General features: G+C 40.1%; 1 protein-coding gene across 3 annotated transcripts in view; it reads right to left on the reverse strand.

Annotated features, from left to right (window-relative positions):
• Positions 1-8,684: 8,684 nt before the first annotated feature.
• ZDHHC17 (zinc finger DHHC-type palmitoyltransferase 17) overlaps positions 8,685-12,833 on the reverse strand; it is a 132,612-nt gene continuing 128,463 nt past the window's right edge. For 2 of the 3 annotated variants that reach the window (XM_038386999.2, XM_043493007.1), the window contains exon 17: positions 8,685-11,840. In XM_038386999.2, the coding sequence (XP_038242927.2) occupies positions 11,702-11,840 (139 nt within the window). In that variant the 3' untranslated portion in view covers positions 8,685-11,701. Of the gene's footprint in view, positions 11,841-11,932; positions 12,083-12,833 lie in introns of all 3 variants that reach the window. The other variant, XR_006274484.1, reaches the window with a different exon arrangement.

The raw sequence follows: 12,833 nt of genomic DNA on the forward strand, positions 1-12,833 counted from the left end.
AGTTGGAAAATGAAGAAGGGCTCAGCAGGTAGTCACTGAAGGTGGAAGGGCAGGGAAGAAGAGAAGAGCAGCTAGTCCTACAGGAAAAGGGGAAGAGTCAGTGGAGACTACCCCAAATATGAGCCCCAGGAGGACACAGGATGGGTTGAAGAGGATTACAAGAGAGAATAGGAGTGGAAAGAACTTGCAGCCAGAGGGAACAGGGGATAGACTGGAGAAGAGCACCATCACCAGGAAAAGGCAGGTCTATGTGATCGGGGACTCTTTACTGAGAAGAATAGACAGGCCTGTAACCAGAGCTAATCCAGAGAATAGAAGGGTGTGCTGTCTTCCAAGTGCTAAGATACGGGATGTAGACCTGAGGTTGAAAAGGATCCTAAAGGGAGCGGGAAAGAATCCCCTAATTATCCTTCATGTGGGAACAAATGATACGTCTAGATTCTTGTTGGAAAGTATTAAGGGAGACTATGCTAGGCTGGGGAAGACGCTTAAGGAAATCGAGGCTGAGGTAATCTTTAGTGGGATTCTGCCTGTTCCTAGAGAAGGGCAACAAAGGTGTGATAAGATTCTGACTATCAACAGACGGCTTAGGCAGTGGTGCTATAAGGAAGGCTTTGGGATGCATGGCCACTAGGAGGCATTCAGAGACAGAGGACAGTTCTCTCGGGATGGACTTCATCTGAGTAGGGAAGGAAATAGACTTCTAGGATAGAGACTGGCACAACTGATTAAGAGAGCTTTAAACTAGGAATCTGGGGGAGATGGTTGGGAGATGTCTAGGTAATCTCCATGCCGGATTTTAGCATTGAGAGGGAAGAAAACGAAGTAAGAAAGGATACAGCCGTGGGTAGGAGAATGTATATGAGGAGGAAGGGCAGTGTGGATTCCAGTCTAATAGGTTACACTGGTTGTAGAATGACCGTGCCTAATAGGGTACAAAATGTGAGCGAGGCCAAACAGCAAAAATTAAGATGTTTGTACACCAATGGGAGGAGCCTAGGTAACAAAATGGAGGAACTAGAGTTACTGGTGCAGGAAGTGAAACCAGATATTATAGAGATAACAGAAACATGGTGGAATAGTAGTCATGACTGGACTACAGGTATTGAAGGGTATGTGCTGTTTAGGAAAGACCGAAATAAAGGTAAAGGTGGTAGAGTAGCATTGTATATCAATTATGAGGTAGAATGTAAAGAAATAAGAAGTGATGGAATGGATCAGACAGAGTCCGTCTGGGCAAAAATTATATTGGGGAAGAAAACTATTAGAGCCTCCATTGGGATAGTGCTTGGGGTGTGCTACAGACTGCCGGGATCTAATTTGGATATGGATAGAGCCTTTTTTAATGTTTTTAATAAAGTAAATACTAATGGAAACTGTGTGATCATGGGTGACTAACTTCCCAGATATAGACTGGAGGACCAGTGCTAGTAATAATAATAGGGCTCAGATTTTCCTAGATGCGATAGCTGATGGATTCCTTCATCAAGTAGTTGCTGAACCGACTAGATGGGATGCCACTTTAGATTTGGTTTTGGTGAGTAGTGAGCACCTCACAGAAGAATTGGTTGTAGGGGATAATCTTGGTTCAAGTGATCATGAGCTAATTTAGTTCAAACTGAACAGAAGGATTAACAAAAATAAATCTGCAACTAGGGTTTTTGATTTCAAAAGAGCTGAGTTTCAAAAATTAAGGAAATTAGTTAGGGAAGTGGATTGGACTGAAGAACTTATGGATCTAAAGGCAGGGGAGGCCTGGGATTTCTTTAAATCAAAGCTGCAGAAGCTATTGGAAGCCTGCATCCCAAGAAAAGGGAAAAAATTCATAGGCAGGAGTTGTAGACCAAGCTGGATGAGCAAGCATCTCAGAGAGGTGATTAAGAAAAAGCAGAAAGCATACAGGGAGTGGAAGATGGGAGCGATCAGCAAGGAAAGCTACCTTACTGAGGTCAGAACATGTAGGGATAAAGTGAGACAGGCTAAAAGTCAAGTAGAGTTGAACCTTGCAAAGGGAATTAAAACCAATAGTAAAAGGTTCTATAGCCATATAAATAAGAAGAAAACAAAGACTGAACCGGGACTGCTAAACACTGAGGATGGAGTGGCGGTCAAGGATAATCTAGGCATGGCCCAATATCTAAACAAATACTTTGCCTCAGTCTTTAATAAGGCTAAAGAGGATCTTAGGGATAATGGTAGCATGACAAATGGGAATGAGGATATGGAGGTAGATATTACCATATCTGAGGTTTAAGTGAAACTCAAACAGCTTAATGGGACTAAATCGGGGACCCAGATAATCTTCATCCAAGAATATTAAAGGAATTGGCACCCGAAATTGCAAGCCCATTAGCAAGAATTTTTAATGAATCTGTAAACTCAGGGGTTGTACAGTATGATTGGAGAATTGCTAACAGAGTTCCAATTTTTAAGAAAGGGGAAAAAAGTGATCCGGGTAACTACAGGCCTGTTAGTTTGACATCTGTAGTATGCAAGGTCTTGGAAAAAATTTTGAAGGAGAAATTCGTTAAGGACATTGAAGTCAATGGTAAATGGGACAAAATACAACATGGTTTTACAAAAGGTAGATCGTGCCAAACCAACCTGATCTCCTTCTTTGAGAAAATAACAGATTTTTTAGACAAAGGAAACGCAGTGGATCTTATTTACCTAGGTTTCAGAGTAGCAGCCGTGTTAGTCTGTATTCGCAAAAAGAAAAGGAGTACTTGTGGCACCTTAGAGACTAACAAATTTATTAGAGCATAAGCTTTCGTGAGCTACAGCTCACTTCATCGGATGCATTTGGTGGAAAAAACAGAGGAGAGATTTATATATACACACACAGAGAACATGAAACAATGGGTTTATCATACACACTGTAAGGAGAGTGATCACTTAAGATAAGCCATCACCAACAGCAGGGGGGGGGAAGGAGGAAAACCTTTCATGGTGACAAGCAGGTAGGCTAATTCCAGCAGTTAACAAGAATATCAGAGGAACAGTGGGGGGTGGGGTGGGAGGGAGAAATACCATGGGGAAATAGTTTTACTTTGTGTAATGACTCATCCATTCCCAGTCTCTATTCAAGCCTAAGTTAATTGTATCCAGTTTGCAAATTAATTCCAATTCAGCAGTCTCTCGTTGGAGTCTGTTTTTGAAGCTTTTTTGTTGAAGGATAGCCACTCTTAGGTCTGTGATCAAGTGACCAGAGAGATTGAAGTGTTCTCCAACTGGTTTTTGAATGTTATAATTCTTGACGTCTGATTTGTGTCCATTCATTCTTTTACGTAGAGACTGTCCAGTTTGGCCAATGTACATGGCAGAGGGGCATTGCTGGCACATGATGGCATATATCACATTGGTAGATGCGCAGATGAACGAGCCTCTGATAGTGTGGCTGATGTGATTAGGCCCTATGATGGTATCCCCTGAATAGATATGTGGACAGAGTTGGCAACGGGCTTTGTTGCAAGGATAGGTTCCTGGGTTAGTGGTTCTGTTGTGTGGTGTGTGGTTGCTGGTGAGTATTTGCTTCAGATTGGGGGGCTGTCTGTAAGCAAGGACTGGTCTGTCTCCCAAGATCTCAGAGAGCGATGGCTCGTCCTTCAGGATAGGTTGTAGATCCTTGATGATGCGTTGGAGGGGTTTTAGTTGGGGGCTGAAGGTGATGGCTAGTGGCGTTCTGTTGTTTTCTTTGTTGGGCCTGTCCTGTAGTAGGTGACTTCTGGGTACTCTTCTGGTCTGTCAATCTGTTTCTTCACTTCAGCAGGTGGGTACTGTAGTTGTAGGAATGCATGATAGAGATCTTGTAGGTGTTTGTCTCTGTCTGAGGGGTTGGAGCAAATGCGGTTATATCGTAGCGCTTGGCTGTAGACAATGGATCGAGTGGTATGATCTGGATGAAAGCTAGAGGCATGTAGGTAGGAATAGCGGTCAGTAGGTTTCCGATATAGGGTGGTGTTTATGTGACCACCGCTTATTAGCACCGTAGTGTCCAGGAAGTGGATCTCTTGTGTGGACTGGTCCAGGCTGAGGTTGATGGTGGGATGGAAATTGTTGAAATCATGGTGGAATTCCTCAAGAGCTTCTTTTCCATGGGTCCAGATGATGAAGATGTCATCAATGTAGCGCAAGTAGAGTAGGGGCATTAGGGAACGAGAGCTGAGGAAGCGTTGTTCTAAGTCAGCCATAAAAATGTTGGCATACTGTGGGGCCATGCGGGTACCCATCGCAGTGCCGCTGATTTGAAGGTATACATTGTCACCAAATGTGAAATAGCCTAATCACATCAGCCACACTATCAGAGGCTCGTTCACCTGCGCATCTACCAATGTGATATATGCCATCATGTGCCAGCAATGCCCCTCTGCCATGTACATTGGCCAAACTGGACAGTCTCTACGTAAAAGAATGAATGGACACAAATCAGACGTCAAGAATTATAACATTCAAAAACCAGTTGGAGAACACTTCAATCTCTCTGGTCACTCGATCACAGACCTAAGAGTGGCTATCCTTCAACAAAAAAGCTTCAAAAACAGACTCCAACGAGAGACTGCTGAATTGGAATTAATTTGCAAACTGGATACAATTAACTTAGGCTTGAATAGAGACTGGGAATGGATGAGTCATTACACAAAGTAAAACTATTTCCCCATGGTATTTCTCCCTCCCACCCCACCCCCCACTGTTCCTCTGATATTCTTGTTAACTGCTGGAATTAGCCTACCTGCTTGTCACCATGAAAGGTTTTCCTCCTTTCCCCCCCCTGCTGTTGGTGATGGCTTATCTTAAGTGATCACTCTCCTTACAGTGTGTATGATAAACCCATTGTTTCATGTTCTCTGTGTGTGTGTGTATATAAATCTCTCCTCTGTTTTTTCCACCAAATGCATCCGATGAAGTGAGCTGTAGCTCACGAAAGCTTATGCTCTAATAAATTTGTTAGTCTCTAAGGTGCCACAAGTACTCCTTTTCTTTTTATTTACCTAGATTTCAGTAAGGTGTTTGATACCTTGCCACATGGGGAATTATTAGTTAAATTGGAAAAGATGGGGATCAGTATGAAAATTGAAAGGTGGATAAGGAATTGGTTAAAGGGGAGACTGCAACGAGTCTTACTGAAAGGTGAACTGTCAGGCTGGAGGGAGGTTACCAGTGGAGTTCCTCAAGGATCAGTTTTGGGACCAATCTTATTTAATCTTTTTATTACTGACCTCAGCACAAAAAGTGGGAGTGTGCTAATAAAGTCTGCAGATGATACAAAGCTGGAAGGTATTGCCAATTTAGAGAAGGACCAGGATATCATACAGGAGGATCTGGATGACCTTGTAAACTGGAGTAATAGTAATAGGATGAAATTTAATAGTGAGAAGTGTAAGGTTATGCATTTAGGGATTAACAACAAGAATTTTCGTTATAAGCTGGAGACGCATCAATTAGAAGTAACGGAAGAGGAGAAGGACCTTGGAGTATTGGTTGATCATAGATGACTATGAGCCGCCAATGTGAAATGGCCGTGAAGAAAGTTAATACGGTCTTGGGATGCATCAGGAGAGGTATTTCCAGTAGAGATAAGGAGGTTTTAGTACCGTTATACAAGGCACTGGTGAGACCTCACCTGGAATACTGTGCACAGTTCTGGTCTCCCATGTTTAAGAAGGATGAATTCAAACTGGAACAGGTACAGAGAAGGGCTACTTAGGATGATCCGAGGAATGGAAAACTTGTCTTATGAAAGGAGACTCAAGGAGTTTGGCTTGTTTAGCCTAACTAAAAGAAGGCTGAGGGGAGATATGATTACTTTCTATAAATATATTAGAGGGATAAATACCGGAGAGGGAAAGGAATTATTTAAGCTCAGTACCAATGTGGACACAAGAACAGATGGATATAAACTGGTTATTGGGAAGTTTAGACTTGAAATTAGACAAAGGTTTCTAACCATCGGAGGAGTGAAGTTTTGGAATAGCCTTCCAAGGGAAGTAGTGGGGGCAAAAGATCTATCTGGCTTTAAGATTAAACTCGATAAGTTTATGGAGGAGATGGTGTGATGGGATAACATGATTCTGGTAATTAATTGATCTTTAAATATTCAGGGTAAATAGGCCTAATGGCCTGTGATGGGATGTTAGATGGAGTGGGATCTGAGTTGCCCAGGAAAGAATTTTGTGTAGTATCTGGCTGGTGAATCTTGCCCATACGCTCAGGGTTTAGCTGATCGCCATATTTGGGGTCAGGAAGGAATTTTCCTCCAGCGCAGATTGGAGAGGCCCTGGAGGTTTTTCGTCTTCCTCTGTAGCATGGGGCACGGGTCACTTGAGGGAGGCTTCTCTGCTCCTTGAAGTCTTTAAACCACGATTTGAGAACTTCAATAGCTCAGACATAGGTGAGAGGTTTTTCGCAGGAGTGAGTGGGTTAGATTCTGTGGCCTGCGTTGTTCAGGAGGTCGGACTAGATGATCAGAATGGTCCCTTCTGACTTAGTATCTATGAATCTAAAGTTTCTAGGGTTATGTCTACACTGCAGCTGAAGTAAGCCTCCCAGCCCAGGTAGACACACTTGTGCTACCAAGGCTCGAGCTAGCGTGTCAAAAATAGCAGACTGGACATTGCGGCTCCAACAGAGACCTGGACTAGCCATCTGAGACCACACCCAGCAGGTCCAAGCAGCCACCTGAACTGCAAGGTTCACATTGCTATTTTTAGCATGTTAGCTGAGCCCCACTAGCAAGAGTCTGTCTACCTGGCCTGGGAGACTCACTCCCAGCTGCAGGGTGGACATATCCTCGGTGGCAATCAGTGGTGTAAACTGCTCAGAAAACGATTGTGAATTATACTTGTGTAACTAGGACTAATTTGACATTAGGTGGGCTAATGGGAAAGCAGCCCCTGGGAGATTCCAAACTGTAGACATTCCATAGGGAGTTTGTGGAGGGTAGGGTTTATCTTAAATGACAGGTCTAGGAATCAACCTGAAAGCCCTCAAAAGCCACCCTCTCCCCAGCAATTCTCATTGCTGGCAGCTGTCTCAGAACTACCCACCGCCTATCCCCTTTTTAAAATGTGACTTTCCACAAGAGTGCCCTCTGATGGGAAGGGTCATTATCTTTCCTCCCTGATCTTCATAGAGCTAGTACAAGGACAATACACTTCCTCCTCCGTGACCACAAGGCAGGCTCTGGCCCCAGCCTCAGCCAACCCATTCTTCTCCTAACAGGTCCAAGGAAAAGCGGGAGAGCATTGCCTTGGAGATGCTGTCCCTTTACCTTTCTTCCCTGTGGGATGGGGAGATCAATGCAGAGAGGGTCCCTTCCATGTGCAGTTCTAAGGGGTCTAATCCAGCCTGGGGTATGCTACACATGTGTAACACATGCAGGCTGGCTGGAATAAAGGTGTACCAGGAACAGGAGGATGGAAGATACAGCATGGTCCAACCTCTGTTTCACACCTTGTTTTTGCTGCTGCAGAGTGTAAATTACATTTATATTGCCCATTTGCTAAAATATCTGATTAGTGCAAGTTACACTAATTTATCCCTTCTATTTTATTTTTGATCAATTGACATCACGATCCAATTCTCATCTCAGATTAGTATAAATCAGGACTAATTTCAGTCAGTGTGTCAAATGCTTGGCTGTGGTCATAAGCTACCTTTGCACTGTGCTGATCCCAAGGTCCATCCCAGCATTAGTTTGGTCCCTGATATAAATGACAACATCTTGGGCAAATTTAATTTGTCTGTCAGGAGCCTCAAGGAACTATTCTGAAAGTCCAGGATTTGGCAAGCATAAGGAAGTCTGGGCATACCCGTTTCTCTCCTCCATGTCCTCACATTCAGGAGCCAGGGGTGTGTTTAATTTGCTACTCAACTTTGCACTTAAATTCCGGTGGCTGGCTAAGCTGGCTTTAGGGCATGTTTGTGCTAGCAGAGTGGCACAAAGTTGCCCCAATATGCACAAGAATCAGGTCCAGTGGATGTGAGAAGAGATGTGAGAAGAACTGATGTGAGAAGAGACTCAGACTGCCACTAACTTCTGTGTCTTCTCAGAATCTGACATCAGGAATGGAAACAAGTTATTGTATCTACCAGTGAGGCTGAAGCAAAGATGCCCTTAAAGTTGTTTCCAGTCTTTATTATAGGTGAAGCAAAAGCAGGGGAAGTTTCTAATTTGCTTTCCGTCTCTGCAAAATTTAATTATTAAAAGAAAGGAACCCAGTTTTTCCTAAAAACAGGAATGGTGTGTTGCCAGCATATTCCACTTCAGAGAATGGTACAATTCATTGGTGGAAAGTATTTATTTTAAAACACAGAGCAGATTTACTTGATGCAACCCCACCAATGAAAAGAGAGGTGTGCCAACGTTTATGTTAGCACAGAATTTGGCTCATGCTATCTGTAAAACACTTGGGAATCTTTTTGGAAAGGTGCTACAAAAGTAAATATAAGGTATTACAGTATTATGATATTGCTATTTTTTTCTTCAAAACACTGTAGAAAACAATTATATTATCCTCTCTTCAGAATTACATTGGACAAAACAACATCTGGAAATGTCTTGTGCTGCACAATAAGTTCATTTAGACCCTGTCATGAGACAACTGTTCTCCCATATTGCTGATGGAGCTAGACAGCTTATTGAATAAACTCAGTGTGACACAAAAAGTCAAGACAAACACTGAAAGTAAGAGTCAATATTTATTTGATTAATAACTTACAAAAATTTCACAGATTTAATTTATGTAAGGAGAGCTAATTTATTAAACATTTTACAGATTTTTGTTCACCATGTAATACATCAAGATCCTGACGGTAGTAAAATGATACTTGGCACAGTTATAAATAAAGAAAATACAAAACAATGTATCCATAAGCTTAAAATGTAATGATGCTGTTTTATGCATATTAATTTTCAAAAAGAAAATCTGATGGACACCAAAGAACATAGAAACCTGCAAAGAAACAGCACATGTTTAGGGCTGAGACAAAATTTCCATTTACTCAACCTAGATGAGATAAATCTGATCTGATTTCAGTCTAGATCAGCTTCATGAAGTTTTGGAAGTGATGTAGTTTTGCTGTAATAAGCAAATTGTAAGTTTAATAGTTTACTTGACAGAAAAAGGCTGCAAAGATGGCTTTTCCCATTCTGATGGTTTCAGGTCATAGGTCTCAGTATTCCTCAAGACAATTAACTCTTTGTATTAGAATTATTTATATGCCCTAAATCCAGGACATTTGTAAGTTGATTCTAAACCTATTATATTTTCTATTGGCCAAACTGTGAATGAAGCAAAACTCCCACTAGGGAGCTATGCTCAATTAAAAACTGCAAAATTAACCTCACATTACCACCAAAGTCCACCCTTGTTTTGCAAACATTCTGGTACACAGACTTTGTTAGTTAATTGGACAACTAAAATAATAATGTACTTTACACATTAGATGACTGGTGCTATGAAATGTATTTACTAAAAACTTTCCATTGATTGAAGTTCTTTATGTCAGCCAACCCCAAATAGAAATGGGAAAAAAGTTTTTCCTGGAGGTGCAGAACATTACCTTTCATTGTAAAATAAGTAATGAAATTTTGAAAGCTTATTCCTGCTTTTTTTCCCATTTAGAAATTAAAACGATGAATAATGGTGTCATTTGTTTTTGTTCATGTTAACAGAATAATTGTTATAATTCTAAATTCTGACAAAATGGCACAAACCTCTTGCCACCCTGTAACCAATTCCTCCCAAATATTATATAAAAGATAATGTTGATTTTTCCCTCAGTATTAAACATTCAAGTACACTAACGTTACATTTCTGTAAATCTTGATATCTGGTACTTGCAAACTATGTGAGTGTCTTGTGATCAAAGAAACAGCTAAAGAAAAAAATGTCTACTTGCAAATACTGATCACCACCTATTTACAGTTTCACTGCTCCTCTTACTAAGGCAAGGGGTGGGAATACCACTAGATTGCTTTTATACTTGTAATCTGCATATTACAGAGAATGCTAATTTTGCCAAGCATCAAACATGCAGTGAATTTGCAGGGTATAACGCCTATTAACAGCAATATTGAACATCACTAAAAGCTCATTAGATATCTTCCTACACTTTTTGGTTGATAAAATGAAATGAGCAACTTTAAATATACTAACACGCACTCACAAAGAGAAAACTATTTGATAAATTATTTATATACAGATACACATTCTTTACAGTGGTCTCTATCAACTGCTTCCAGGTCCCCTCTGAAAACTCCCTTCACAGATTTCTCGAACCACTAGGTTGCTACAGCACTTAAAAGAGAACTAATCCAAGTCTCAGTCTCTCTGTAAACAATAGTTAAGGAAACAGTGAATAATTCACCATGAATATAGGAAAACGCCATAACAGAAAATCAGTGCATCACATTCAAAAACAAAAAGCCCATTTGGAATGAGATTTCAGATCATTCCTTACCTTTCAAACATATTTGCAGTGTGAGAACTTAACAGAAAAAAAAATCTCAAGGGTGATTTCCACTTGCTGACATACCATCTTCAGAATGTCCTATTAGATTTTCCATTCATATGTGCTATTAACAGAGATCACACTTTACTTAAGCTTGGATTCAATCATTTTATATGCTAACAAAATGAGTGTTAGTCAGTTTTCACGATTTGTTTTGCAATCACATGGAATTTAAAACTGTTATAAACCTTTCTTTTCCATTACTAAGATTTTGCATTCACATCTTTGGTACCCCTATGCAACTTCTCTTCAAACCTTTCCAGTCACTATGCAATATATTATACTGAATCACTCTTAGTATTAAATGGTTTATATCATTTGTTCAAAGATATCAAATTACATTCTGTTTTATTTTTTGCTGAATATCATATAGTATATATTGTGGTCTATTTTTAAAAGGTATATCATGCACTTAAGTAAAGCTCTTCTGTCGAAGTTAAAGCCCTGCTTACTTGTGCAACCGTTTATTTTCAGACTATACAACCTCGAAACAAGGTCATTACAAGTATTTCACTGTACCGGAAACAGATGGTCATAACTGCTGATAGCCATAAAATATAGGTAACACTTATTTGCGAACATTATATTATCCTCATGTGCCCTGCTTCCGAAGCTTAACACATTACAGTGGATCCCCAATAAAACCACATGATTTTAATCACAGTATTGAAATGCACATTTTCCCATGTACATAATACTATAGAAAATCAATATAAAATCACATTACAGGAACTTAAATGCAGCAATCTTAATGAAGTCTGACTGCATTGTGAAATTTAGTTTTAGACTCCAGATTCTTGCTCCAATGGAATTATTCAAATTGGGAAATTAATATTTCTGTTCAGCACAACATGACTAGGTATGTCAATACTTTAATAATCTCATGCTCCTTTGTAAAAGGTGTTAAATAAAAAAATCCAACAACAAATGCAGTGAATATGTTGTGAATAATTCTCATGTTAAGAATGGTTAAAATCCCTTTTTGATCTTCCTCCTCTTCCTTATCAGGGTTGGCAGTTTATTCTGTCCATTTTTACCTTCGTTAATAAAACTCTGATAAAGAGAAGGTATCATAAGATTCATCGTTAGCCCTACACATAGCATGCTACGGTTCAAAGGATGTGGATTCGAGAGAGAGAAATTTTCAGGCACCACTCAGATATGGTATGCTCACAGGACGAAGGTGGTGCTACACTAGTTGGTAGCCTGCTCCTGAAGTTTGGTCATATTCTATTGTATACTGCCTTGTCCAGTCCACAATAACAGGACGAAAAAGACCACAGCATCTGAATTCAAAGAAGTCTATAATATTCCTTAGACATCCATGGCTAAAAAAAACAACCAAACAAGACGACATATGTTAGTAAGTAACATCACAATTCACTTAGCATAGTACAAGTTTGTCTATCTCCAAATTTACCATGTCTGCTTGCTCTCCAAAAAGTTCCCCAAATGTAGAAAACCCAAAGTGGACGCCGAATCTCTGAGAACACAACTGACTCTTTAACCTTAAATCAGCCATTCCCCAAGTATGCCGGGGTTATATAACAACCACTGGACATCATCCTATCTTAAAGTTAAGAAAAAATGAGAGGGAAATAAAGACTTACTAGAATATATTTGATAGACAAAGCAAACAATAGCAACAACAGAACATTAAATAAAAACAATTGCAGCACTATCCCGCCTTTAATTTCAGATAATGCTATTTTATTTTTTCCATTTTATAATATGTGAATATTACAACTTCTAAGCATAGACTGTAAAATTACATGAACCCAAAAATAACAAAACTGAATCAGCTCAAGAGAAATCCCTGAACCATGAACCAATCTCTACCCCACAGGCAATAGTGTGAACCAATATAACAGGCATTACAATGCATCCTGAAGGTCATACTCTGTTGAACCAACAGGAAAGCAAAGTTCAGAGATGAGTGCAATCCACTAAGATCACAAATAAAATTGAAATTTAGGGAAATATGAGAACAAGAGCTTCCAAAGTACGGAGCATGAGAAGAAGTGGTATTTAGGATAGCTAAGACACAAACTATCTAGAGATTTCAGAGTAGCAGCCGTGTTAGTCTGTATTCACAAAAAGAAAAGGAGTACTTGTGGCACCTTAGAGACTAACAAATTTATTTGAGCATGATGAAGTGAGCTGTAGCTCACGAAAGCTTATGCTCAAATAAATTTGTTAGTCTCTAAGGTGCCACAAGTACTCCTTTTCTTTTTATCTAGAGATTTATAGACAAAAATCAACACCTTGAACTCCACCCAGTGATGAACTGGAAGCCAAGGTAATCTGCAGTGCACAGATGT

This window comes from Dermochelys coriacea, chromosome 1 (assembly GCF_009764565.3).
Source record: "Dermochelys coriacea isolate rDerCor1 chromosome 1, rDerCor1.pri.v4, whole genome shotgun sequence".
NCBI classification, from domain to species: domain Eukaryota; kingdom Metazoa; phylum Chordata; order Testudines; family Dermochelyidae; genus Dermochelys; species Dermochelys coriacea.